The sequence below is a fragment of the Erithacus rubecula genome (assembly GCF_903797595.1).
Source record: "Erithacus rubecula genome assembly, chromosome: 3".
Taxonomy (NCBI): Eukaryota; Metazoa; Chordata; class Aves; order Passeriformes; family Muscicapidae; genus Erithacus; species Erithacus rubecula.
In genome coordinates this window covers 65,064,636-65,092,197 of record NC_136689.1, presented here as the reverse complement: position 1 = coordinate 65,092,197, position 27,562 = coordinate 65,064,636, and the positions used below count along the sequence as shown (strand labels likewise).

Genomic DNA, 27,562 nt, shown 5'->3' with positions numbered 1-27,562 from the left:
TGTATTACAGTAATCCTAGACATTATCTCTCCCTACTGTTCCCTTTTCAATTGCTCTTGCTTTTGTCAACTATCTGCAGGGTACAACCCAAGCCCAGTCAAACCAGATCTGTAATTCAGATCTCATTATGTGACTCATATATGTTCCATGCCTAAGGACAGTTGCCTGGATTCTCACTCTGGCCTTGGACATAAAATTTACCATTATGATAGTATCCAAAAATATGAAGTAAGCCTGAGCCTCATTATTTCAAGCAAGGTCACTTGAATTGCACTGAATTGGCTTTTAAATTTAATACATCGTGGTTGAAATCTTGGCTGCCTCTTTAATCTGTGGGATTACTTTTAGTACCTTTATTGAGGCCAGGATTTTGCCTGAAGAATAGCTCTACCATTTAGCATTATTTCATAATTATCTTGTTAGGTGTTTCCCTGTTTACTAAACAACATAAGTTTTCTCCTGTTCAGCTCTATTCAGTGGCCCAGCAAATGATACTTTCAGCCTTCAGAGCAAGAAAAACTGAGATGGCCAAAGTGATCTTTTACACAACTCTGTTATGCTACAGAGCCAATTTCTCCTGGTCTTGAGCTCAGAGAAGACTATTGCAGACATTTGCTTCAGGGTTGAATTCAGCTTGTTGCATTTTTCCAATTGGTGCTCTGTCCAGAAAAAGACCTTTCTGGCAACTACAGTTTGAAATTCTATTCCAGCCCTGGATCTTAAACTGAATCAGAAAATTTTACTGGAGATGAAGGAACTCTCCCTCCTTCTCTTACTGATCAATCTGTGCCATCTGCACCGGCCACTAATTTCTGCATAAAGCACAGCTTTAAAAGAGCTAGTGCAAATAACAAATGTACCTTTTCACTAGAGGGCCATTAAGTAACCAGGAAGACAGGAGGAAAAAAATTAAGTCTAGGTTTACCCGACTGGGTATTCTGGTAAATTGTATATTCCCAAAAACCACTGAACAAAATCAATGTAAATGAAGGATTTAGCATAGTCAAACAGAAAGAATTAGTTCCCAAAAATTTCAAGACTTGCTTATGTGGTGTCAGCTTTATCAGACAAACCTCCTTTCTCTCCAGACGACAGATTTGTTACTAGGAAAAACAGAGACCAAACTGTTCATCTTCCAAAATTTGGGCTGACTTCGTGTGATTAAGATGGGGCAATTTGGATTGCAACTTTTTTCAGCCAGAAGGCTGCAAAATAAGCCTGTCTGAAGTCTTGCCCCAAATGCTTTGACTTCAAGAGAAGAAACTGGCAGCAAGAGGAGAAATAAACACATTGCTGCATTGTTCCAGCAGGCACCAAGGCAGGATTCTGCTGGGTAGTGAGTAGGTGTGATTAGCTCATTTGTCATTAGTTTAACATCAAGCAGAAAGCAGAAGTCTAAGTACACGGAAATAACACCCTCCAATTCTGATTAGCCTCTTGTTTATACCACATTGTGGGAAGCTGAGGCTGCACTGGCTCCCTTAACCCTTCTGAAGGCACGAATGTTGTAAGTCCTGTGTCTCTTGGAGAAAGGAAGGAACACCTCCCTCCAGAGTGTTAGCAAGAGACAGAAGTGATCCTGCAAACTACCACCACCACCATGAAGACATCAAATTCTCTTCTTTTCATCTTAGTCCTGCTCTACATCAATGCCAGCACAGAATGGCCTACACACACAGTCTGCAAAGAGGACAACTTGGAAATATATTACAAAAGCTGTGGTGAGACTTCTTTACATTTCCATTTATCTTTTAGCTGCTGAATGGAGTTGTTCTTATACAGTGAGTGATGCTTATAAGCCAGGCAGTGAATGGAAGGGTTACACTCCCAAACCTGCACTGGGTTTCACATATAAAATATTTTTAGTGTTTCAAGTACAGCTGGTTTTGGTTCACACACTCACAAATCTAATATTATCTAAGAAGATAATAAAGAGGAAATAATGTAACTTAATTCAGAATAATAAACTGCTGTGAAAAACCCAGTTTAGCATGAAAGAGATTACAAAGATTTTTATCTTGAAGTTAGGTTAATAAAAATAGGAAGACCTTTGGTCTTTATCTCTTTTACCCCTGGCATGAAACAGGCTCTTCAATGCACTGATCTGTGCTTTCCTAATGTGCGATGAGGCTGTGGTGATGTGTTTTTTTTGTCGTCCCATTTGGAACAAGGCACCCAGTGTGACAGTGGGAAGGATTCATGTTCTCTGCCATTGCCACTGTGCTTAGCGAGACTTCAGCAGCAGCCCTTACCAGAGGCATTTCCCAGGGATCACAGGGTTTTGTTTGTTCTTGAAATCTGTAGAGAAGAAAAGGAGCAAGCGACACTGGAATTGACTGAAAATGAATTCACTGAATGGTGCCTGCTTTCCACCTCTTGCTTTGCTGGCCGTGTGCCTCGCCTATTGTGCTGATCTGCTTTACAACCGGGACAAAGGGAATTAGATTCACAGACGCCTCATTCATTTTCCGCACGTGATTTGAAAAGGGATTCATGGCAAATGAGCACCCTAGAGTTTGTTTTTCCAATTCATCCAGTTACAAAGAGTTTTCCTGGGGGCTTTTCCTCGCCTGTAGCTTTCATGCGTTTTTGCACACCCATTAAAATAAAGCCGGTGAAGGACAAGAGAAGTAAATAAATATTTGTAATGCTATTCTTTACTGGCCTGCTCCCAGGAGACTAAAGTCAGGCCTCACACTCTTTAAACGGGTATAACGCATTAAGAAAATATTTAATTAGATATTGAATACAATCTTTGGTACTGCCTTCGTTTTAGTAAGAATTTATTGCATAAGTGAATTCTGTTCCCTCAACAGGTCTCAGTCAGCATAGGATGCCTTGACACAGAGGCACAGGCTGCAGTCTGAGTGAATTCAAAGTATGATAAATTTGTCTGCTGGCATGTGCCAGTTAAATGTTGCTTCTTACTGTGCACATCACTGGCCTCGATAACAATATTAATTTGTTTAGAGTCATTTGTTTCTGTCACTTCCTTTGGTTTGCCATGAACAGAAAGATCAGAGGTATATTCATTCAGGAGGAATTCACAGCTTGAGAAGCACGAGCCACAGATCATAAAGGTCAGGCCCCACCACTTGGAGTGTTCTTCTGTTCTCCTGGGCACAGCCATGGAAGATGAAAAGATTACACAAATGTGGAAACAATGCAAGAATTAAATAAGATTCCTTGTTTGAAGCCAGGTTCCTTTCTCCCTTACTGCTCTATCAGATTAAAGTTGAGGCAACTCACAACTGCCATCACAATGCCCTGCCTTGCCTTTTTCCAGAGGCTACCACAGGTGTGGCATCAGCCCAGGATACACCATCTGCATTGCTGCTGATGCACTTCATAATCCAGCAGTTTGCAAAAAGGAGAATTTAAGGTGTTTGGGGGTCAAGCCCCAAAATCTATAGATCAGGAGAATCAATCCAAGTACACTAGTCCACATCTGCTTCAGAGAAGACACTGTCCTTACTGAGCTCACTGGCATGCTCTGAGTGGTGCCCAAGGTACTGATCACCTTTTCAGGAGAAGGGGAGTTTTGCACCTAATTCATTTCACTGTAAACCAAACTAGATGGGCAGAACATAACTCCATTTTTCATCTGTGTCCTGCCAACTATTCTCACCCAGGAGGATACAGACTTATTAGTATTTGACAAGATCCATTCCCACCAAACCTTCTCATTACAAATTTATAATGGCATCAAACACAGAGTCGATATTAGGCAACTGCCCATACTCTTCAGCTATTTCAGAAGAATACTGCCCAGATGCCCCTCCAGTCTGAAAAACCCCTTTGGTATTTCCTGCTCCACTGAAGATATCAGAGGATGTTCCATTTGGGAGATAACAGGAGCCACAGTGAGGTAAAAAGTACAAAATCTTGGATAAAGGATTGCCTGTTGGCTTCAAGAGGGTGAGGATTTCACCTCTAATGTTGTTACTATAGACTCTAGGATGTTATCAGTGAATTAGGATTGAATCAAGTAAAATAAAAGGATGTTAAAAGAATTTTAACCAAGTACTTCACAACTTGTTTCTGGAACTTAATGTCCTCTCTCAACAAATAATTAGAATTCAGTTTGAGTATTTAAAGAGGAGCCAAGTACCCATTTTTGCTTTGCTGTTTATCAGATCCTCTCCTATAATGCAGTAAAAATCTGACTAAAGTAAAAAATATGGGCTAATATAACTGTGATTAATGTAACAAAGAAGTTTAGATGGACAACTGGGAAAGTGTAGCCATCTCCCGTACCCAGGAGTAAGCAGCAGTCACTGGTCACAAGCAATTGTTCTAGCTGCATCCTGGTCCTATAGCACATAAGATAGAGGCTTGCATCAGGCCCCCAGCCTCAGCCCAAGCTCTGGATCCTATAGAAAGCATCCCCATTCCCACCCAGCCACATCAGACTAAATGTTCTGTAGCCAGGACTCTAAGCCATGAAAAAAAAAAAAAATGGCTAGACAAGATCCTAATCATCAGTATAATGCAACTGTAAAAAAGTAACCTAAAAGAAATCAGACAAAAGTTCTCAGCAGCAAATCAGCGGTAAGAAAATCAAGCTGAGAGACAGGTGGTCTAAAAGCAGAGTAAATAGTCAGTGTGCTGCCTCCTTTATGTAACCGCAGGAGACATAGCACTGAGACAGTCTATAAATAGCAAGACATTTCCTATTAGGGCCACTCTTCCTCCCAGAAACAAGTGACAAAAATGAAGGAAGATCTCAAATGACCACAAATCACTTTAGAAACCTGGGCAGAGATCCTGAGATAAAAGCAGCACAGGTTAACATCTCTGACTGAGAAAAGAGAACCGTAATTGGCAAGTCTATGCACAGACATGAAAAGAACCTGCTACATAAATGGTCAATTTCTACCCCTTTTAATTTCACTGTAATAATGCTTTTGATCTTTCCAGCAACATTTTAAAAGGCAATTGTCTGGGAAGGGAAGGGCAGGTAGGCAATGGTAACAAAGTGCCCTGGGCAGATTCCAGTGTTATTTGAGTAATAGGCATCCACTTGAAAGTGCAAAGTGCAATGCAATCAGAGACTACAGAACATAATTCCCAAGCACATCTACCAGCACCTGCTTCTAGATCATTCATGTAAAGCCTAATTGTCTTAATTAGCCATGAAAACATTCTTACCATGTAGTGTTCAAATAAGACCTCTTCATAGGGGAAAGCAGGTGACTGCTCCTGCAGACACATGAAAAATATATTCCAGCTATTTTTACAGCTCTTTCTTGAAATGTTAAGTGGGCCTGTATTAACACTTTAGGCTTCAGAATGCCTGCTTTTGTTTCAACCAGCAAGGTTGCTGATTATTTAATTATATAATTTAGATTAGGACCTGGGAGATTTCAGAGCTCCCCACTGCCTGTGTAGGTTTCTTCACAGTGCAGAAACAAACACTGATAAGGCAGAAGGTTCTAAAAAAGGGTATGGACACCATCAACCATTAAGGACTTTGTTATCTGAGCACTGGAGTAAATAACGGGGAATTTCAGGTAGATCCTCAGAAGAGTCAAAGTAGCAGTATTCAAAGATGACATCTTCAGAAATACTCCCAAGACTATATGAAACACTGCTCAGACATCAGATTTTTAAATAGAGACAAATATATTTTCCCAATTCATATCTGATTTTGTTTTCTTTTTCTTCTGTTTTTCATCTGAAGCAAGGTTAATAGCCATTAAAGTTTCAGGAGAAGGAGCAAACAATCAGTATTCATTTCAACCTTCTGAATTAAATATGAAATTGACTGCACCCTCCATAAGTTTTATATCTGTATATCTAAAAATTTTAAAATAATAAAACATATATAGGGCTAAGGGCAAACATTTGCTATAATTCATGTCTTCTGCTAGACAAAGAACCAGGGCAATCTGGTCATCTTGAAAATTATTTTTGCATGACAATGCCTCTTCCAAAATAGAGGAAAGTCATGCTGAACTTAGGTCCAATGAGCTCCATGTTTGCTTGCATAGTTCTATGTCACACATGGAGCAGTGCCATTTCTATAAACCTTTTTCCTGGCCTCCAGTGGTGCAATTGGAGAGAGTAGCACTGCCCACTTCAGTACACACTTGCACTAGATTGCATTTGTAGATAGAGGAACTCTCCTTTATATGGCTTTTCTTTAAATGTGTGAGCTCAGATTTGGATCTCTGTTAAAATGGCCCCTTGAACTCAACAGGGTGTAGAACCCACTCTGGTCAGATAGTGCACTATAGACATGCTCCTGTTAAACTCTGTATTGAGGGAACTTTTTAGTGCTTAAAATACAACAAGAAGAGACAGAGACCAATTAGCTCACAATTTTCTGACAATTTTTCTGTCCTTTCTGAAGAGTTTCAGGCTTACTAGGGTCCCACACACACACTCATTGTACTATATCCTACACACTGAGAGATCAAAGATACTATTTTTCTTAAATTCCACTTGTTCCTTTATTTAAAATACACCTGCAGCAGGCAGCCCTGCTCAATCAGCAATACCAACTAATAAACAGTGCTGTTAAATTGGCATCACTGCAGCACTAATTTTACAGCATATCACCTTCTGTTCTCCATGCCAAACAATGTCCTTTTCCCTCCCTGACCACACACTTACATTCTTTACTTAAAGGATATAAGAAATCTGATAGCTTCAGCTGGGAAAGAAAGGTCTATGGAAAAGTTCTCACTCATTCCTCTTCAGGGCAAAAATTCTTCTAGGCACTTGGAAAAAAGAGGCTCTTTTTCCATTATTCTTTGGGTTTTTGGCAGACAGATTGAGCCAGATGCTTCTCTTGGACTTATTTATTTATTTCCCTCAAACAGTCTCCAGCAATTGCTTCTGCTTCTAAATTATTTAAAGCCACACAACACCAACTCCCCTCTGATCCTTTGTTGCATAGATTGCTAATGGGCAAACAATGAAAGAACTTAAGAATCCCACTTGAAAACAATTTTTTTTGTTTGCTTACTTTGTCCAAGCCATCTTACTGTCATAGTTTTGCTGTTATAGTCATCTGGTATAACTTACTTATTCCAAGGGGAAAAACAAATGTGTACATGTATATTTCTGGCACTAGATCCTAACAAACTGAAAATATCATCAGAATCAAGGTAGAGTAGTTATGAGTGCACATGCAAATCTTCTTTTAAAATTTTGCTGCCTCTGCGAATTAAAACTATCCCATCTATTTCATTCTCCACATCTCATTAGAGGATTTAAACTTTCTTTTTATTGTGTGAACTCATGAGGTGATTCTAAACATCGTTTTACCCTTCTTTCAGCAGGGGAGAGTACTTAGTAAGTTTTAAAATGTAAATTACTTAGAGGAGCAGGAGATAATTTCATACCTCCAAGGTACTCTGGCAAAAGCATTAGATTTGGTACCTAGACTTTAAATCTTTCAGTAAAATCAATATTAATGCTTTCAGTGAGACTAGTAGTGGAGAAAACTAACCTCAGCTGAACTTCTCCCACCAGGCTTTAAATTTTCCCATCTAATTTAGTTCTCAGTTGTTTCCTCACAGAGCCAAATTCTTCACCAAATCAATTAAGGTCCTGCACCATGGACTGAAAAGAGGGTTGTTTATGTGTGACAGGCTCTCCTGCTTATCTCCAGCTGATAAATCTGAACTGTTTGGCATGTTTTTCACCTGCTCATTTTTGCCACCTCTTTGGTCGCTGCAGCCACTGAGTCACTAAGGTAAAAGTAAGGATGAGTGGTAACAGTTCAGAAGCCAAGCCATAGAAAAATATGTTCTGCCCTTTGGAAATATATAGGAGAGACATGCCTAAAAAATGGTATATTACATTATAGTCAAGAAATACTGTGGGCAAGGCAATACAGTCATTTGCTATTGGATACTGAATCTGAGCCTGTGGAGGGAGCACTCTAATAAACTAAACAGGTGAGTCACAGTCATTTTAACAATTTGATAAAAATGTGAGATTAGCTCCTGTATTACATAAAGCAGAAATTATCAAAAGGCACATTAACTACATGAAGTCAGGAGCAAGAACAAACCACAGTTGATGAAAAGTGCTCCTATGCAAAGCTTTCTCTGTATGCCTCTAAGCAATAAAGCATTGCTACACTTTCTTGACATTGCCACATCAACTCATCTTGAGCTGTCATCAAGGCCATAAAATATCTCTGGACCCTACTATGCTTACAGCTTAGCAAGGAAAATAGAGGCAGGAGATCAGATGCTCCCAGCAATTTAAAATCCATTGGGAAAAAAAACCCAAAAATATTCTAAGAAAAATTAACTCCTCAAAATGAAAAAAAAAAAAAAAACCTACAACATTATTGTGTGTTGGTATCACTGAACCAACTTTAAGGAGGCAACCTAAACCTAGGGAGAAACAGTGGCCACCAGGGACAAGATGTCCAAATGCCCTTTGCAGATTCAGAACATAACAAACCAAAACCCTTTGATTTGCTCTGGATGCAGCTTTTAGACTCAGGAGAGCTTCTAGTTGCCAAAAGCCAGCATTTTGAAAACTACCAGAAATTAATTCAATGTTTCATTTCCTCTTCACTTGAAGATAGATGGCTCCTGTCAACTGATTCAGCAGTGATTAGGCAGGTGGGAACCCAGCTAGTTTCCTCAGCAGAGGGAGCATGCCATTCCAACTGTAGCTTAGTGCCATGCTCCTGTAGTGGATTTAAACCCATCATGGGAAATGGGAACATTTAGCCCATTTATCTGCTGCTGATTACTATTCTGTATAATCAGTGGTATAGCTGCTATCCCAGGGCATGGCATGTGTCTGACAGCAGGGCAGTTTCCAGCAACGTTTGGTTCTATTTCTGACACAAGTCTGAAAGTCTGTTGTGAATCCCCAGTCATTCTGGCAAGCACTGATGTCCTGAGATCTCAGTCGCAAGTAGGGCACTATGAAAAAATTATTAAAAAAAAACAAATTTAAAAAAAAGCAACTAAAAAAAAAAAAACACATTGAAGAGGGAAGAGACTGCTCTGATTAAGAATAGAGGCAGTTACTGTAAGCATCTTATTTATCCAGTGCATGGTGTTTTCTTATCAACAGAAGAACAAAGACTTTCTCTCTCTAATTCAGTCCCTGCTGGGCCCAAATTAATGCAGCATTTTCTTGTTACACTGCTATAGTTGAAGCCTGTCCTGTTTGCCTTTCTCTCTCAAGCTAGCTAGGAAAAATCAGGATTATCAAGTACAAATCTATATGTGCTATCTCTGAAAAAATGCATCTTTCAGTTTTGTCCTATTAATAGGCTTGGCTAAAGCTTTGTCATACCACAAAAAGCACAGAAACCCTCCTTTCCAAATATCACCTCTGGCAAAAGCAAGGAAAGACTCCAAACAGCTCTAACAAGCCTGCTCTCAGGAAAAGTGGTTCAGGCAGGAAAAAGCAGGGAGATTCAAGGCATGTCTTTGACAAGGCTGCTTTATGCTATTGACACCCCCGTCCCCAAATATTGCAGAAAGCCCATCACACCTTCTGTCTTCACAGGGACTTCCCTCCACCTCATCACATCAGCCTGGTGCCAGAAAATATCTTCCCCTCTTCTCCACCTAACATTTGGGGAAGACTTCTGAGTTACTGTTTCTTAGTATTTGCACATTTGGACATACGTTATACTCCGCAACAAGCTTTGTTTGAAATAGCAAGAGACAAAATCTTTGTCTTTTATTTAAATTAATTTTGTATGACAAAGAAATCACTTTGCTCCAAAGATAAGGCCATAAGCACCAGTCAATGGTGCAAGTAGTAATGCAACAAGTAATGTCTGTGGCTTAATCTAACCAAGAAATAAATAATTGCTCTATGCATTACCTCGGCCCTCTTGGGAGAGGACTGGAATTATGCAACTTGCATAAACCTTTTTTTTTTTTTCAAGTCACATTTTAAGTCTCTTTTGCTAGAGTCCTGGGTTTTTTAGTTTATAGATTATACTGAAATCAAATCCTCAAGTTTTTCTCTACAGCCATGTTAAGTTCTACCAGAAAGGAAGCAGAGTTATTCACTACATTGGACATCTCCAAAAGCTTTGGAGGTTTGGGTTTAAGCAGCCTCAGAGACCACAAATTGATATCACTGTTTACAAAAAGGAACTCCCACAGTCTCTAACTCCAGGACATTAAGGATACATAAACTCTAATCTTCCCTATTCCTTCTCTATGTTGCCTAAGCAAGCCAGAAAAGTTCAGGTTATGAAACATACAGTGACTTCTGCAAATGAGGCCAGGGTGGCTGAACTGAACTAAGCCAGAGTTCCAGCCTGAATTAGGCAGATGTCTCAGGATGAAGATTCTCACAATAAAGTAGACACAGCCAGTGGGAGTCCCACAATTTATTCTGCTCTCCTCTGAACAGAGGGTCACTCTGCCCCTCCCAGACACGTATGGATGTGGCAGTGGCACACAGCGAAGGCAGGCCCAAGGGAAAGTTTGTTAAACTGAAGATGCTCAGGGAAATGCAGATTTAAAACTGGAGAGCTGCTAATTCACCTGATGCTTCTTCCTCAGTAGCTTATAAGTAGATTTCAGTGTCAAATATAACCTTGAGCATTCAGGTTAATTTATTTAAATAGACATTAAAGGGAAATTGTTGAATGAACACATAAAGTCTGAAATCCCAAACAGTTCCTCATTCTCTCCCTCTCCTTTCATCACCTTGAATGTTGTAAAGACTAATGATTTAATTGTATTAAGAGCTTTGAAGGTGAAGAGTATTGGGTAATTGCTAAAATGTTTCTTCCTTGTGTTAATTTCCATCTCCTCTAGCACCATCTTGTCCTTATATGACCCTAGCCAAATGCAGTTGTGCTATTTCCTTCCTTTCAGTGGCTTATCTGCTCCTAAAAGTATTATTTTGAAACACCAAAGCTTACCAGTTTGGAGGGTCTTCTTACCACTCCAAGGCTTACAGATGTGCACTTTTACAAGCAAAGCTCATCTGCTTGCTGCTGCTATTCACTCATACCACTGATTTTCATGCTCATATGGAAACAATGTGATTTTAGAGCAGATTCAGAAGAGAGAGAAGCCAGGACAGGATAGTTAAAAAGATTGGAGGGAGAGGAAGGAGAGGGGAGAATAAAAGACAGAGGGTTCTGTACACCAGCACAGCAAAATTCTTAGAACAGGTGCTACCCATCTGGCCATGCAGTATCTGTAATGCTCCCTTAGTCATCTAGCAGCTCAGGCTCTGAGGGACATTGCCACAGTGGGTTAGCACATTATCATTCCCAGCTGTCCACTTCATCCTGGGCTCTGGAGATCCCCTCCCAGCAGGCTGTAAAGTCAGCCCCAGCTCCCAGCCCTGTGCCTTCATGCACACCCATGTTCAGCAGGGGCAGGAGCCACTGGCCCCATAGCTGCAGGAACCAGGGCACAAAAGGGAGTTTCCATCTGTTCTCCTTGTCACTCAGGCTACACTGCTGTAAATATGTCTGAGCTAATTTACCTGTGACCCTTCTGCCAAGAACAAAAGCAGGGGGGAAAAACTCTAGAAAGAAAAGTTCAGGAACTCATCTGAGGTTCTAGGATGTGCTACACACACCTGCTCAGTCTTCTAAGAAAAACCCAGCCAAACCCATCACTGTGAACACCTCAAAAAAGTAAGTCAGGCTGGAATCTTGCACTGTAGTGCCAGTGCACATGGAAAACCACACCCCAAGTCAATATAGGAACAAATCCCCACAAGGGCACTTGGGTAAGGGTGAAATGGGAAGTGGGGATGCATGGGCTCACCTGACACTAAGTCATGTAAGGGGCGATTGGTAGCAAGATGCCAGGTACATCCCAAATTCACCTCTCACAAGGCAGGATTGTACTACAGAAGCCAGTCTTCAGCATAAGCTGGACATGCAGTGCTAGATACAGTTGGGAGCTCAGCATCAGCCACAGCATCAGGTTCAAATAACAAGTCTGAAAGTTCTAGGAGTGCACTGATTATTTACAAAAGCCAAAGACTTTCCCATTTCCCAGAGCAGTTTCCCAAAATTTAGTACTGCCTGGAGAGAAACTTCAGTCAAAATTCTGCTTCCAGACACCTTTCATGATAGCTGTAAATATGTTGCAGCCCAAGTCCTTCTCACTAGATACACAAAAAATGCCCTTTTCCCCCTCAGTAAGCAGATTTTCACTGATAAACTTCAATGTGTTTGCAAAATTTCCAACAACATTATGAGTGTTGGTGATATATCAAAGCTGAACTGGAAAAGCAAAATTCTGCAACCAGTTAAAGAGTTTCTAGCTTTAATTATGGGAGAGGGAGCAGATTGAAGGGAGTAGGTGGAGGGAAGTCTGGGAACATACAGTACTGTGCACTATGAAATGTTGCAGGGAAGTGGAAGGCTGAAGGGCAGCCCCACGTATTTTAGAGATCTAACAGTAAATGTTATTGCTCTGCACATGTGAAAGACATAACATGTATTTTTTTCAGTCTAACCAGCTCACTTCAGATTGAGGCAAACAAGGAAGAATAAGTATTAAACCTCCATAGGAGACACACAGTGACTCACAGTTGTACATCTGAGATGAGAAACAAAAATGGCAATTGCCTTGAGTTGCCTTGGCCACAGGAGGGACTCCTCATGATGTAAGGAAAGAAGGGTATGGCACAATCCCTTAGTGCATAAAGCCCAGATGAATTTACAGACTCCTTCACTTACCATGTGGCTAAACCCCATTAGTTTCATTAATTTTGTTAGAGTACCAATGTGTCTCCCTACATGTTTGGGAATCCAGACTCCTGGGCACCATAGCTTTAGCAACACAGCCATTCTTTCAGTTGATTTCAGCAGGAGGCACCCATTTATTCCACAGTATCTAAGATTGCAGAGTTGGATTGCTAAATCTGAGCAGGAATTTCCACAGGAATGGTCAGATAATTAATAAGGGTGCTTTTGGCAGTGGAAATTTTTACATTTCTCAGCAGCAGAGTAACAACACAAAATCCAAGTGCTCCAATTCACATTTTTTTTCTGGAATTTTTCATGTGAGTGCTTCTACACTCTCTTCTCTGAGGACCAGGCAACACCTCCTGGATATGTCAGGATCCTATGCTGCATCACTAGCAGTGCAGTAAAAGACATCCATGGTTACAATGCATTATGAAATGTGTCATCTCTCAGAGGAGCTCAACCCATAGAAATACACAGACATCCAAACTAAAATAATCATGACATCAGGGTCATTGTGAGAAGCCCAAGCTTTCCAAAAAAGCTTGGTTTCATAAACATACCCTTTCTACTCAGTTACTGATGACAAATTTTAAACTAAAAGTTCAAATTCTAGCCCTAACACCACAATTTAATTTGTTCATTAAAGTACAGCCTAGCCTCTTTTGAAAAAGAAGAGCATCATAAATGTTCTATTGCCATGTTTGACCATAACTCCCTCTTGAAATTACAGAACCAACAATTTTAGTAACTTGACAACCAGCACTATTTGTAGGCATCAATGCCCAAATTGCTCTGAATCTGAGCAGCTGCTTCCTGAAACTGATAATCACACCATACTCAAAACAGAAACAAGAGGGGCTCTAAGAGAAGTCCAGAGGAAAGAGGAAACCAAGCCCTGAGAGATGGTAGAAACCAGAGGGGAAGCAGGAGTAACGGTCCCGGAGAAAAGAGAAGTTTGACACGCTTTCCAGCTGAAGCAGGAAACTGCTCTCCTAACTGATTCCAACAGCTTCTGAAGCTGCAAAAACAAAGCTGGAATTGACAGGAATAAGAAAAAAGAGGAAAGACAACCCTCTGACTGTGGTCACACTTGATAAACAACTCCAGGCACTAACTTTTTGTCCCAAGCAGATTATGCAACTGCAGAGACTTTAGTGGAGTGGAGGACAAAATCCAGCACAGGAACACAGAGCTTGGGAAATACCAACGCTTTTTATTTCCCTCCTTTGAGCAGTCATTTTAATTTACCGGAATTTAGGGCTCGGGTACTCCTGTTAGACCACACTGATAATCTGTAGGCTCACAAAGCCTGGCTTAGTTAAAGCCCTCCAGGTCCTCTCAACACTTTCATTCATTCTGTGATCCCCACTAAGAATCAGGGGTTTGGTCATGCAGGCTTGCTGATTGCCAGCTACAGCTGTGGGGCACTGCTGCAAAACCAGGGTTAGACTATGGGGATGCTGGCTCAGCCTCACAGAGGACACTTGTGACTCAAGTTTCACCACAGCATCAAAGAAAAATTGTCCCAACCTGTTATTTTCAACTCAGTGAGAAAATTAGCTCAAGCAACAATAACTTAGAACTCTGTTCCCAAATCTATATTTGTCATTACCAGATATGTGTAAACCAAGGAGCCTCTGGCTGCTTCTGCACATGCCACAGTTGCTTCTCTTTTTTCCACAGAGAACGATGTTGGATGTACAGGCTGGCTGGAAAGCCATAGTGAGGGACAAAACTATGCCTAAAGCAAGTTTGAGGCTCAAGGTATTTTTCCAAATTGGTCAAATCTTTCCCCCTCCTGCCACAGCTTTGGAAAACAATTGCACATTCTATTGGTTGTGGCAGCTGAGCTGTCAGTGGTTGCTGCTGCCTGTCACCAGAGAGTGACATGTCAGCAAGCCTTCAGGTACAGCATCAAGTCTCATGGAGGCTAGAAAGGAAGAAGGTGGAAGTGGTAGGAAAAACAATTATGTTTTTACAAGAGTTTTAGAACTTTTTGCAGAGAAAGGAGCACTGCAGGAATTGGAAAGAATCACATTCATGACAATTATCAGTCAAAGGGCTCCCTTTGGCCCCCCACAGCTCTGCTAAAGCCTCCCAGAAAAAGAGAAATGTAGAATATTTCCTGGCTTGAAAATATCACAGGATGGTGGAGCCAGAAAAAAGGGCTGCAGTATCTCAGTTGACACAATTTTATTTTCAGTTTTGGACTTTCCATCCTACTCCAGAATTCAGTTTCCTTATCAGCTTCACCAAACCATCTTGTGATACAAATTAATTAATAAACATCTTCATAACCAATTGCTCATCAGTGCTGGGGAAGGAATGGCAATGTGCAGAGCTCTCTGGGAAGAGCAGTTGTGCTGAGACTTCACCATTGAATAAGTATTGGATACACATCATTTTGGGGAACTTGCTTTCTTTGAACTTGATTAATTTTCCTACACAGTAGATTCTAGCCTCACACAGGTGTGCTTCAGACCAAAGGGGTAGGAAGGACAGAAGTCACTATTGAAGGCAAGGTATGGGAGCTTTGAGGGCTTTTTGGAGAAGTTTTAAGGAATATGCAATTTGTTTTTCATAACATGTCTATATTTTATTTTCTTCTATACAGTCAGTGTCTCATTAAATATACAACTTGTAACCCACTGCTTTGTGTCTTCAAACAGATCCCCAGCAAGATTTTGCTCTCAGTATTGACCATTGTGCTGATATTGCAACCCACACCTTTGACATCAGAGCTGCAATGGTCCTAAGTAAGTGAATTGCTATTTTCATATGCCATACACAAGTAATTTGTGTGTGAGTTCTGATATTAAAAAATAAGCAAGGGCAACAATCTCCTATAAAATATGAATGGGCTTCATTTCTTAGAAATTTCAAAACTTGTGCAGGGTTACAAAAATGTCAGTTCTGTTAGCAGCTCAGCCTCAGACTACATATGTCACCCTAAACAGGGAATATTAGCTTTCAGTCCCTATTCTGCTCCTACTCTGAATTTATACATATGGAGAGTTGGGGGGGGTGTTGCTCTAGAGTTCAGCTCCCACACTCTTGTGCCAGTACCTGACCAAATTTCCAAGGCTGCGACCCTTGCAGGTGGGGGACTGAATGGACTCCCACAGAGCAATGTGGGGACATCCCTCTGTCCCTCCTGGGCATACGGGGAAGTGTGCTGGGAAATGCTGGCCTGAGGCAACAGCCACACCACCAGTTTGCCACCTGCACTAGCTGAAATTATACCCTTCAGCACCTGACTGATCAGCAATAAAAGATAAAAACTGGGTACAAAATTTCACATCAGCCATAGCTTGCTTTGTGATTCTTTCACAGGAAAGCCACCTCTTGCAAACCTGAGCCTCAAGCTCATCTAGGTCCTGTACTACCAGAGCATAAATATGAAAGTGCTGCTGTGTGCTCTTGGTGCTGAAAATAAATTTGTGTGCCAAGTGTCTTTTAGCACCTGGGAATTCTTCCTTTCTTTCAAGAGGCCTCCCTTCCTGTAAGACATGTGGCTTATTTGTCCAGGGAGCATCAGTTTTCAGGTGGCTGCAAAGGTAAACAAGCCTAAAAAAATCACACTACAGACATTTGCAAATATTTTTCCCAAAAGTAAAAGTACAGGACTTCTGTCTAAATCCAGTAGCCTCACTGGCTTTGCCTGTGTCAGCAAGCCAGGCATAAGCAGGCAACCTCCTAGCACTGCCAAGCTGCTGTGCTGGTCCCTGGCACATGTTTGGCTCAGGCCAGTTGCTGTTTTCCCAGGCAGCAGTTACAGGTCACAGGTGGCTCCCAGGGGCCTATTGGATACGATCACTCTGCTAAGAACACAAGAAAAGTTTAGATGTAAGGACATAAGATTTGCTGCACCATTTGACCTCACAGTCAGAAAACAGTCAAGGGCACAGTTTATTTAACAATCAAGATAACTGCTATTATGTCCCCTGTCATACACCCTGAAGGGCCTAAAGACCTGTTCCTGAAGCACAGATTTTCAAGTATCAGGAGTCCTCCGAGAAGTGAAAGCATCTAACGGCTCAAACAGCAGGGAGGAAAAGTAGAATCCTTTTTAAAATAAAGTAATAAACCTGATTATCCTTGCACTTTCTCTGAGCTCTCTTTCTGCTTTATGTGTAGGGCACAGCATCAAGGAACTCCATATCAAGCTGGACATGATCATAAATGGAAAGACTGTCTTAACCTACTCAGAGATGCTTTGCGGGCCAGGCACTTCCAAGCTTATTTTCTGTGGAAAGAAGAAAGGAGGTAATTTAGGTAGCACAGTGTTTGATGGCTACTGAATACTCCAAGCAGGATGCACCTGCTGTGCTGTTGACTGCACCAATACATTGTAATGTTCTGTTTACTTCACCAGCATGTTAATGGGTGACAGGAACACAGTAGGACAGAGACATTTTAATTTAAGGGCCTGCTTTTCCACCCAACCTGTTTGCTTGCTTCACTTTTAATCACAGAATACTGCAAGCACATGGAATTTCAAGTCCATTAAAAATAACTGTGGTTATGTGACCCCCATCCACCAGCAGAGAGGTTCGTTCATAAGCCCTATTTAGAGGCACATGCTTGTCATGTGAGCAAGAAGTATGCTAAAAGTAAAGGCTAGTTCTGTAAAAGAAATGGTTGAGCAAACAAACAACCATTCTGAAAATGTTCTTCACTATTAAGCAAGTCACACCTCTTGTCCTTAAAGGCAATTCTTTAATCACTTTATGAGGAAATATGCTTGAATAAGGTTGTTAGGAACAAGATACTATTTGTTACCATCTGTGGTTCACATCTTGTTTCTGTTCAACGTGTGCCTATGCAGCAATCAGATGAACTCAGCTCATGGCAGTCACACTGCTAACTGGTGAACATTTGCTCTAGTTTAGAGTGCTATTACTTGCCCCCAGAAAACAGGCATCTTGGGCCCAGGTGAGTCTGGGCACCTCAAGGCCCCTTCTGCCACAACCCAGGCCAGGTAGTGCCAAGTTAGCTGTGCCATGTCTGGAAGAGCTATGGTCCTGTTTCTGGGCTGCAGTAGCCACGCATTCAGTAATTTCTAAATTCCTCTTACATCATGATCATCTATTTAGGCTGATTTTACAAAAAAACAAGTAGAGTCACAGAGAAGTTTGAGTTGTCAGAGCACCAGTTAGTTACAGGAGCTCTGCTTTCCTTCTATTCACTTGCATCTTCAAGCTGATAACGCTGCAATAACTCATGTGCAAAGGCCATGAGTTCAAAGACCATGCACAGCACTACTGCTAAGACAGACCCTGGAAAATTACTAAGACATTTCACATTGCGCAAAACTATCACAAAGAATAATAGAGAAATGCTGCATGAGCAACCAATTATGTAAATCCTGTAAGCCAGGCAGAAAAAAAATTAAATTCAGAAGTTTCTTCAATTGTGTATTGAACTACAAGAGAAAACCCACCCACAGACCTACTGAAAAACTATCTTATTCTGATGAAGTACTCAATAACATCCTTTAGTGAATACATTAAAGAGAGGTAGAGTTAGTCCTGAGCTGAGCACAAACTGCTATTCACATATTAAGCTACAAAGCCAAAACCTCCTGGGGTCTTAATCTTAAACTGACAGGCAATTGTTTCCTCTAATTGAAGTACATTATGACTTAAACACATATTTGGTTGTTTAAATAATACTAGATATCTTCATTTAGAAGTATCCCTACTTTAGTGTGAAGACATCTGCCATGCACTTTTTAATTCACACCCTCTCATTCAGTAGCTGTTTTTACTTAGTGATTAAGTCACAGTGGGAAAGAAGTGAACTTTCTCAGACAGGTTCAAACTGAAAATGGGGTATTTCTTAATTAGTTGACAGTTGAATCTACCCCGTGTTTTAGGACACAGGATTAAGCTGAAGATCAATTTAAGGCAGTTCAGGCATAATTTACCATATTAGCATAGCTGTACATCTGTCCTAATGCCTGGGCAGGAAGGACAACTTGTGAATGGCCAAGTATGAAGACTACTATGACACAGGAGAGCAGAGTGCCTTTCAACTAAAGCTCATGGAGATCCACTTTTTCCCTGTTGCATGGGCAACATTTTCAACATCTGGCCAGATCTGACCTGAGTTTAAATATAGTTTCACACAGAATTCGCTTGCCTTTCACCAGGAGGCCAAAAATTGCCTGCTCCTCCCTCTCCCAAAATTAGACAGAACCTATACAGGTTTTGTTGATCCACTTGCTTGTGGGAAAAAGCAGAGCCAAAGTTACAAGAAAAAGAGACTTTTAAGAGCCAGACATGGCAAAGTCTCAGTCATTTGAGGGAAGTTTCCTTTTTTTCTTTATTTATATTTGCTCTCCTATAATGCTACACTTTTTTCATGACTGGAAATACTCTCTGTGCTGGAAAGACTTAATATAGCTGGAGATTTCATGTTCATCATAATCACATAGTATTTACTATTTTTGTTAACCAAAGGTCATGTCTGGCACTGCTCACTCAGACTCATAAATAGGATTCCAAGATCTTTTTCTTTGAGCTATATGAATGTTGTGAAGTTGTTAGCTCAAAGTTTGCAAGGAAATTTGCCATTGTCTACTTAGGAACAATAGCAACAAAATTGCTAAATTCTTTGTGGCATAACATGAACTCAGCCCTTCCTCTTTTTTAGTAGAAAGTGCTGGTTATTCTCCATTTCCTCCAAAGAAAACAATTGCATAAGAGGTAACAGATTTCCCAACGTAATCACTAAAATCAGAGTGGAAGACCTACGAGGGTAATATTAAGCAATGTGCCAACCACAGCTTGCAGGCTTAAGCAAAGCTACCTGACAAAAAGAGAGCTGCACTCTCTGCAAGTTTTCTTTCAGGCTCAACTGACAGAGGCACCATCAGAGCACTTGCACAATTCCTTGTGCATGCTCCCCAAACCACAGAGAAATCCCCACCTTGCTTCACACCTCCATTCTTTTATATTATTTTCCCTTCCAGTAGGTGTTACAGTGAGCAAGTTTCTAAAATAATATTTATGAATAAAAGAACATAACATGGATTTAAAGACTGGCTATCACATTGAGAATGTAGGTAGCTGTTTCTGAGAAAGCAGCTGTACAACAAAGCTAGGCCTTTGGGCTCACACACCATCACATCTTGTTTAGCCCCTTCATCTCACCTTGTAGGAAAAGGTAACAAGCATGAATCTTTCTCATCTGGCCATGTATTTACATGTGTTTTTTTCCACTCAACTCTACATCTACAGCTGACAGCTATTCACATCATTCCTACATCCACAGCACCCACAGAAGCTGTGTGTCAGTTGCACGGGTGCAAGATTGTGTCCTAGAAGAACTCCAACATGGAGCATTGAAGTTCTAAAAATATTTAAAACACAGAAAAAGGAAGAGGTGGGTGCAGATGTACAGGGCCTTTATATAGTTACAAGAGTGTGATAACACATAAAGATTTTCAGTGAAAGGAAGATTTGAATAAGAGGAATGAGAACTTCATTATAGGTGTTTAGTCAGAAAGGAGAGGCATCTTCATGATAAATGATAACTAGTAATTTGAAGTAATGCTCAGGAAATTCTTACACATCTGAAAGCTCTGCCTCAGACTGGAAGCTACTAAAGGCACGCTCACTAGCAATGAAAAGGACTAAATCACTTTTGGTAGAAAAAACAGTGAAAAGCTGGTACAAAAATACAGTAGTATCACCTTGATGAAGTGGTGCATTAGAAATATTTTCTAAGCAGCTCTACAGAAATCACACTCAGATAAATCTGTAAGGGTTAAAAGCACATCACTGATGACAGCATGCTTGACAGGTACCATAAATTACCAGCAGACCAAAAAAGAAAAAAGGGAATATATAATTGGAAAAATGCACTCATACTTCATGGTCTTCCAAATGTGTGAGCATTTTGTGCAAGCACAATTGGGCTTTTCTCTAGGAAAAGCACAGAATTCTTTAAATGAGATGAGGCTCAGTGTTTATGACAGTTACACTTACTGCAGCAGATGTGTTCATGCTCTTTCAATGGAGTAATGTAAAAACATATGAATATATGGAGAAAAAATGCATATTAAGAATGCTGTGATAAACTGCAGTCCTTCAAGCCTTGAAGGATGTTTACACTTCTGGAATTATAGCACAAATCCCCATGCAACTGGAACATGAATGGTCTTTGAAAAGCCTGATCCACTGAGGAGGTTTCAATGGTCCAAAGCAAAAATGAATGATAAAATTCAGGAGATTTATGAATCCATAGTATTTTGACAGGTCTCAACTAGCTGAAAATGAAAGCTGCCCTTACTTTCCTATAAGGACATACTTTCAAAGCACCATAGTTTCCCCTTCTCCACTGAAGTAAGGAAGTTCACAGGTTAGAGAACCACAGAATTGATGAGGTTGGAAAGTGCTTTTGAAGGTCATTTAAGCCAGTTCCACCTACTTCAAACAGGGCCATCTGACAGCCAGTTGCCCAGGACCGTGTCCAGGGCAGAGTTTTTAGATATATCAAAAGATGGATGCTCTACAACCTCTCTGGGCAACCTCTGCCAGTGCTCAGTCATCCTCACAGTAAAAAAAGTCTTTCCTGATGTTCCTGTGTTTTAGTTTGTGCTCACTGCCTCTTTGCCCTGCCACTAGGCACCACTAGAGAGATACTGGCTCTATCCTCTTCTACAACCCCAGCTTCAGGTATTTGTACATATTGATGTGCTGTTCCCTAATGTTTTTGTTCTCTGGGCTGAACAGTTCCAGCTCCTTCAGTCTCCTCATTGGAGAGATGTTCTAGTCCCTTGATTATATCAGTGGTCTTTACAACTAGCTCCATATGATTCAGCTGTGAACCACTGCAAGACCCCTGGTTAAAAAGAGCAAAAAAGGGTAAAGTTGAAGTATTAAGCACTAAATGTGGACCTCAAACTGAACAAACAGCACCTGCTGCTCCAAATTTGAAGGCTCCCTAAAAGATAATACAGCCCATGACAGTAATTTCTTTGATAACTGAGCAAAGGCATAGCTACAACATATCAGAGCAATCAAGGAAAACTTCTCAGAGTGGGCTGAGGCACAGCCCTGAGACTGCATTCATCTAGTTACTTTATCACAGTGAAGTGTGTGGGGAAAAATAGCTTCTACCTACACTAGATGAGAGATTAGCATTGCCATCATTTCAGAAGCAAATTTATGGCCTGATGACACCTACTTCATTTTAAAATACAGACTTTGCAGAGCCTGAATGCTGCATCTATGTTTTTACATTCTGGATGGCTTTCTGAGAGGCTAGATGAGATCCTAACATGCCACATGATCCAAGAGAAGCTTCCATGTCCCTGTGCAGAAGGACTTTGCGTGATTGCTTGCAGCCCAGTTTCCTCTCCACTCTCCTCTGCTGTCATCCAAGATTTGCTAGGCTGTGAGCTGAAGAAAGGTAGTCCTACAAGGCTCTCTACTGAACAAAGGACATGCAAAGCATGAGCTCCACCACTGCAAGGCCCACACCACCCCGAGGGGGCAGCTCCCAATATGCCTTAGGATCACACCAACACACACAGCTCCAGTCTCGGGAGACACTCATCACCTAAGTTATGCAGACTTCAGTGCCTGTAATTCCCATTTAGAGCCTATTAAAGCTGTGAACCAAGAGGTGGGCTGTACTGTATTTTTAAAATTTTTGAGTCACTGCTCTCTGCAGTGGAGATGTGTCAGACTCTGGGCTCTTGCTTCGTGCAGAAGCGAGTGGCAATGGTGACTGTTGTCTGAAAACAACAAGACTTCTTGCTGTCCACATGAATTAGCCAGGGATGCAGAGGGGAATGAGTACAGTACAATTGGTGTAGCATAGCTGATGAGTTTGAGATTGGCAAGCCAAGACATACTTATTCTGTTCTCTATTTTGGGATTAGGTTTTTCAGGGCAACGCTGAGTTGTTTTGCATCTTCTCCACCTCCAAGGATCCTCAGAGCATTACATTATACAAACTTCTCATAAATGCAAAGGTGTAGAACATTGGTGATATCTCAGGTTTCTCCTTTTCCAAGTTTATCTTATTGTCATGATTCTTTCATAAAATTTTGATATAAGACTAACATTTCATATCATGCGTGGGAAAAGCTTTTGTGGACTGTTTTCAAAGTCCATGCATGGTGAGATAGAGCATAAAATCTAAAGATGTTACAAAGCTTTTACCCAACCTTTCACAAGAAACAGTTTAAACCAGCAGTGAGACTAGACTAAAACAAGTCTCTAAAAGTGACAAGCATCAAAATGCCAGCACATACTCATATAAACATGATGAAACACTTACTCCTCTGTCACTGTCAAAGTAAGGACTATTTCATGGCACCTACAAAAAAGAATCCTTAAACAGTTCTTAGACTTTTCCATTACTTTTTGTGGGACAAGTTGTGCAAGAAATTCTGAAATATTGAAACATCTACAAGTTTTATTTTCAGTCAAGTCTGCAGAGTTTGGCCCAGCAAGCTATGAAAAAGTAGGAGGAACTGCAGAACAGCTTGCTAATTCTCTCCATTAATGCCAAAGTTGCCCTTTCTTCTATAGCCAAGAGCAGGCATGCCTCGTACGGTTAGGGAGATGAGGATTGGAAGGTGGAACTCCCAGTCTCTATTCCAGTCACCAACACAGTTGTGATGACTTTAATACCTCATGTAACTTCTTGATGAATGCTCCCTCAGCAGAGAGACAGACATGTTCTTATTACTTTAAAGTCATATTCAGCAAGTAGTCAGGAGTCCACACCTACACAAACACTCAGCTCAGACTGGTTTTTCTATAAGTTACCAAAACAGTACAGTTTGAATACTGCAGCTGCAGGTGTTTAATAGTTCATGCTAAAGGACTTGTATCTGGCAGTCCCCCCCTCCCCTTTCATTTTCAGGATGTGTGATGGCATAGGAACTCCCACCTGGTTGTGCAAAGACATGCCCCCCTTTTCTATTCACAAGGGCTGCAGATGCTCCTTGAGCCCAAGCTCTGCCTTGCTTCCCCCATAAGGCAGTATACATCCTGATATTTCCCTCAAGAGGGCTGCTGCAGGACTGTGTATGGAGCATTTTGCAGTTCTATTATACTTGCCACTGGAGGCTTTGAAATGCCATTACAAAAAAAGCATCTATGATCAGCTGACTTTTTCCTTCACGTGCTACATGCCTAACCATCCATCACTATTGTTGCTTTCCAGAACATCTCTATTATGAAGGACCAGTCACACTGGGAATCAAAGAAATCCCTCTGGTAAGTTGGTCACAGCTGTGTTCCCAAGCAGAAGGGCTTCCTGGATGAGGTATGGTCAGAGGACTACCAGCAATCACATCAGCACATCCCAGGCTTCCCCAGCTGGCACACTGGATCTGACAGTGTTTTATATGAATAATCCCTTTCAATCTGAAATTAAGAGTTAGAGGCACTACTACCCAGAGATGAGGTTATTTTTCAGGACAGCAGATCTCTGTACCAGTAGCATTAAGTCAGAGAGTTGTGGAGTCCTTTAGTAGGCTCCTCCATGCTTACTCTTAAAATAGCAAGAAAAGAAGCAGTTCCAGGGGACTCCCAAGAGACCAGGGCTGCAATTTTGCTCAGTCCTTAGTGAACTGAACAATTTGGAGAAGCTCATTGCTATAAAGGCAATTTATATAGCTATTGCAATTGAACTGTTCCATTGTATGTACATGGTGTCACGTAGAGACCAAGGTCTTCTAGGTGGCAACAGAAGGTACAAGTTATTAGGCCAAGAACACTTTCTCTGGATTTATGGAGCCTTAAAATAAGAAAATAATTTCTTAGGAAGGTGAGAAAACAGGCAGTACTCTAGGCACTGCTCTGAATTTCCTGGTCATCCATTACAGACACTTTTTACTGGCAGCCTTCTCCACACACAGCTAAGTCTCCTCCTAGAAGTTCAACTGAGTCACACTGCAAGAAAAGATAGATCTCAATTGCTGAATGCAACAGTCTCTTTACTGGGCACAGCATGAAGATACATTTGATCAGTACATCATAAAGGACTTTCTAGAGACATACAACTAAGAGATTGGATTGAAGGGAAGAAGACAAAGTCTTTGATTATCATTTGTTGAGAATGTGGCAAAGAAAGGATCACAGTCACTACAGTAAAAGCATAGAGTTCAGGTGGTCAGTCAAATACTCCTTAGATTTACTCGGAGAGGCACAGCATGAGCTCTCATTTCTTCAGCAGCAGATATAAAACATATGTCAAGGGCTCAAAGATGAGGTCTGGGATCTGCTCAGCACTGGATTGCTCCAGGCAGGAAAAGAAAACAGGATCAGAACAGGGATACAGAACAAAGACATGAGTCCCAAAGAACCAGGCTTGCCAAGACCTGCAGAGGTGATAACAAGGACAGCTGCCTTCTGGAGGACCGAGACACTGTAAGAGCTACCATCTTATGTCTGTCTTCCTTTGGTCACAGCAGCAACCAGGACCTTCATTTTCCCAAGGTTTTCATGTAGGGAGCTAGACCTAAAACCAAGAAGAAGCCATAGAAACACGCACACTGAATTTTCAGCTAGTTTCTGGAGCCAGAAACTCCAAGACTGATCACAAGACTCTTTTAATAACATTTTTCACCACAAACAAAAAATTATTCTGAAGGAGAAAAAAGAAATCTAATCGCTAATAAGCATGAAAATTAGTTATTAAGAAGTCTCTTCCATGAATTAAATTATAAGCTTTTAGAGAGTTAATGTGCTTGTGAGAAAAGAATTTTGTTAATTAATCAATCAGGCAAATAACAGCATCCTCCCATGCTGACAAAAAGGAATGATTCCATACAGCAATCATCTTCTGCTCACTGCAATGAACAGCGTCATCTGAGAAGCCTGAGGGATGTTTGCATGCTCCACACAGGAATTACAACCGGGCTCTATTCTCAAGAGCATGCTGCCATTGGGCCTCTCTCTAAATTTAGATTTTACTCTTAACTTGAACCTCTCTGTGAGGACACAAGACAGATATTGCCTTAAAAATCCTATTGTAAAAGCCTGACTCATTCTAGTCATGCCTCCTTCTACTCCACAATCAGAAGGACTCTAAACAGAGCAAGAGCATTCTGTAGTTCAAAGCAAGGAGGTCACTGCTGCCAACCTCTTCTACCCCATATTTTGCACCCCTATGTGCTCCAGGGAAAAAAAAAAAAAAAAAAAAAAAAAAAAAAAAAAAAAAAAAAAAAAAAAAAAGCCCTGAAACAATTACTGCAGTGCTAGCAATACACAGTGAATAAAATCAAGTTCACCTCTTCTTTCAAATCCCTTAAAGCTGCTTTGGTCACCTCTCTGTACAGTGCTTATCCAAGTGTCTAGAGAGAGCAATTTTCACCAATACAAGATAGCCATGGCTTCTTTAAGGTTCAGATATTTTTTGTGCTATAATGATATAAGTTCTCCCCTAAGCCAGAATTCCTAACTTCAACTACACAATTGGAAATTAGACTGGTTTTATTACATAGGAATTCATTATAGATTGAGTCATCTGTACACACACACTTCCTCCAGCATGCTCTGTTATAAAAATTCATATCAATAACACCGAACAACAAGTTCCATGTACGAGAAGTGCCAGAGAACTAAGCGCCTCTTTTTCCAGATATTAAAGAGCACAGGCCATATTGTGCTTGCTTATAAGAATCACAGATATTAAATGATTTTTTTATGCAGCAAAACATTTCATTCCCCTTGCACTGTTTAATTTTCAGTTTGTGCTGTCAGCATAGATATCCCTGAGGAGCGTATTTTAGCAGAGAATATGGGCACGTCCATTACCACCTCTGAAACATTTGGACCAGAAAGGTTTCGGAGGAACTTGGTGGGAAAAGAATTGTTCTGTTTCTAGAAAGTTATGTAGTACTGATGAGCTAATCTCTTGCTTTGCATTTGTTTCATACAGGGAGATTACACTATTTCAGCAAAGCTGACTAATCAAGATCACGTCATTGTCGCTTGTGCCGATTTTACTGTGAAAAATAATTTAGACTATTATTAGCAACAAACCGATTTCATGAAAGCTACAGACTACCAAAACTATTCAAGTCAAGTAGGTTGCTTGCATGCTACAGTGATTCTGAAGAAAATAGTCCTCACATGGTGATTCTGATGCTGTTCCTCTTCATGATTTGCTATTTTCAAGAAGTTACTAGATCCTCTGGCAGTAATTTTATCTCTAAATGCACACTGTAGCCTACTTTTTTTTTTCCTAATATATACAGCTGTAAGAAGAAAGTATCCAATACCAACACTCTCATCTTAGGATGAAAATAGCATGAGGCAGAACAGGCGAGAGCCTAAACACTTTTTTTGCAGTAAGTTATGGAGGTATACATTTCTAACACAGGCTGGAAGATGACTTTCACATATATCACATATTATGCAGTTACAGAACTCAACATCTTAAATCTTCTCTGGAGCCTGTCTGGAGATTCCACTAGCACAGCTTTTGTTATAACCACAGAACAAAAGCAAACAGGATGAACATGCCTTTATTCCAGTGATCGATGTCCAGTCACTGGACTCATTCTAGACTTCTAGAGTCTACCTGGAATTTTTTGTTCTGTAATGTCTTTTAAGTGATGTGTGAATCATTCTGTACCTAGGCTATATGCTCTTCTTGCTTCTCAATAAATTCATAATGAAAAAGCCTTTTTTCTCTTTTTTTGCCATGATTCTATGATCTCTCCAAAGTTTAAGTGGGAAAGGGGAAGGAGTTGATGAGGGAAACAAGTTCAAAGAGCACATTTTAAATATGAAGTATCAGTCATGTTTACACCTTTTATATTCAGAGGACAAATTGTTCCTTGCTTTGAAGCCCCAGGATAAGTCACACAAATTATATTCCAATTGCAGCACATCCCCAAACCATCTCGTTCCA

At 40.7% G+C, this 27,562-nt stretch overlaps 1 protein-coding gene across 1 annotated transcript; it reads left to right on the top strand.

Moving 5' to 3' along the window:
- The first annotated feature begins 1,465 nt into the window (after positions 1 to 1,465).
- LY86 (lymphocyte antigen 86) lies at positions 1,466 to 27,331 on the top strand. Its single transcript, XM_079302964.1, has 5 exons — positions 1,466 to 1,721; positions 15,343 to 15,429; positions 16,811 to 16,939; positions 23,864 to 23,916; positions 26,585 to 27,331. The coding sequence occupies exons 1-5, from the start codon at positions 1,601 to 1,603 to the stop codon at positions 26,678 to 26,680; spliced, it is 486 nt and encodes a 161-aa protein (XP_079159090.1). The 5' UTR covers positions 1,466 to 1,600; the 3' UTR covers positions 26,681 to 27,331.
- Positions 27,332 to 27,562: the final 231 nt, after the last annotated feature.

Excerpts from the sequence above, each read along its gene's own strand:
- LY86 (XM_079302964.1), top strand. The coding sequence starts at position 1,601 with ATGAAGACATCAAATTCTCTTCTTTTCATCTTAGTCCTGCTCTACATC. Across the intron at positions 1,722-15,342 it reads AATATATTACAAAAGCTGTG|ATCCCCAGCAAGATTTTGCT; the intron begins GTGAGACTTCTT and ends GTCTTCAAACAG. Across the intron at positions 23,917-26,584 it reads GAATCAAAGAAATCCCTCTG|GGAGATTACACTATTTCAGC; the intron begins GTAAGTTGGTCA and ends TGTTTCATACAG.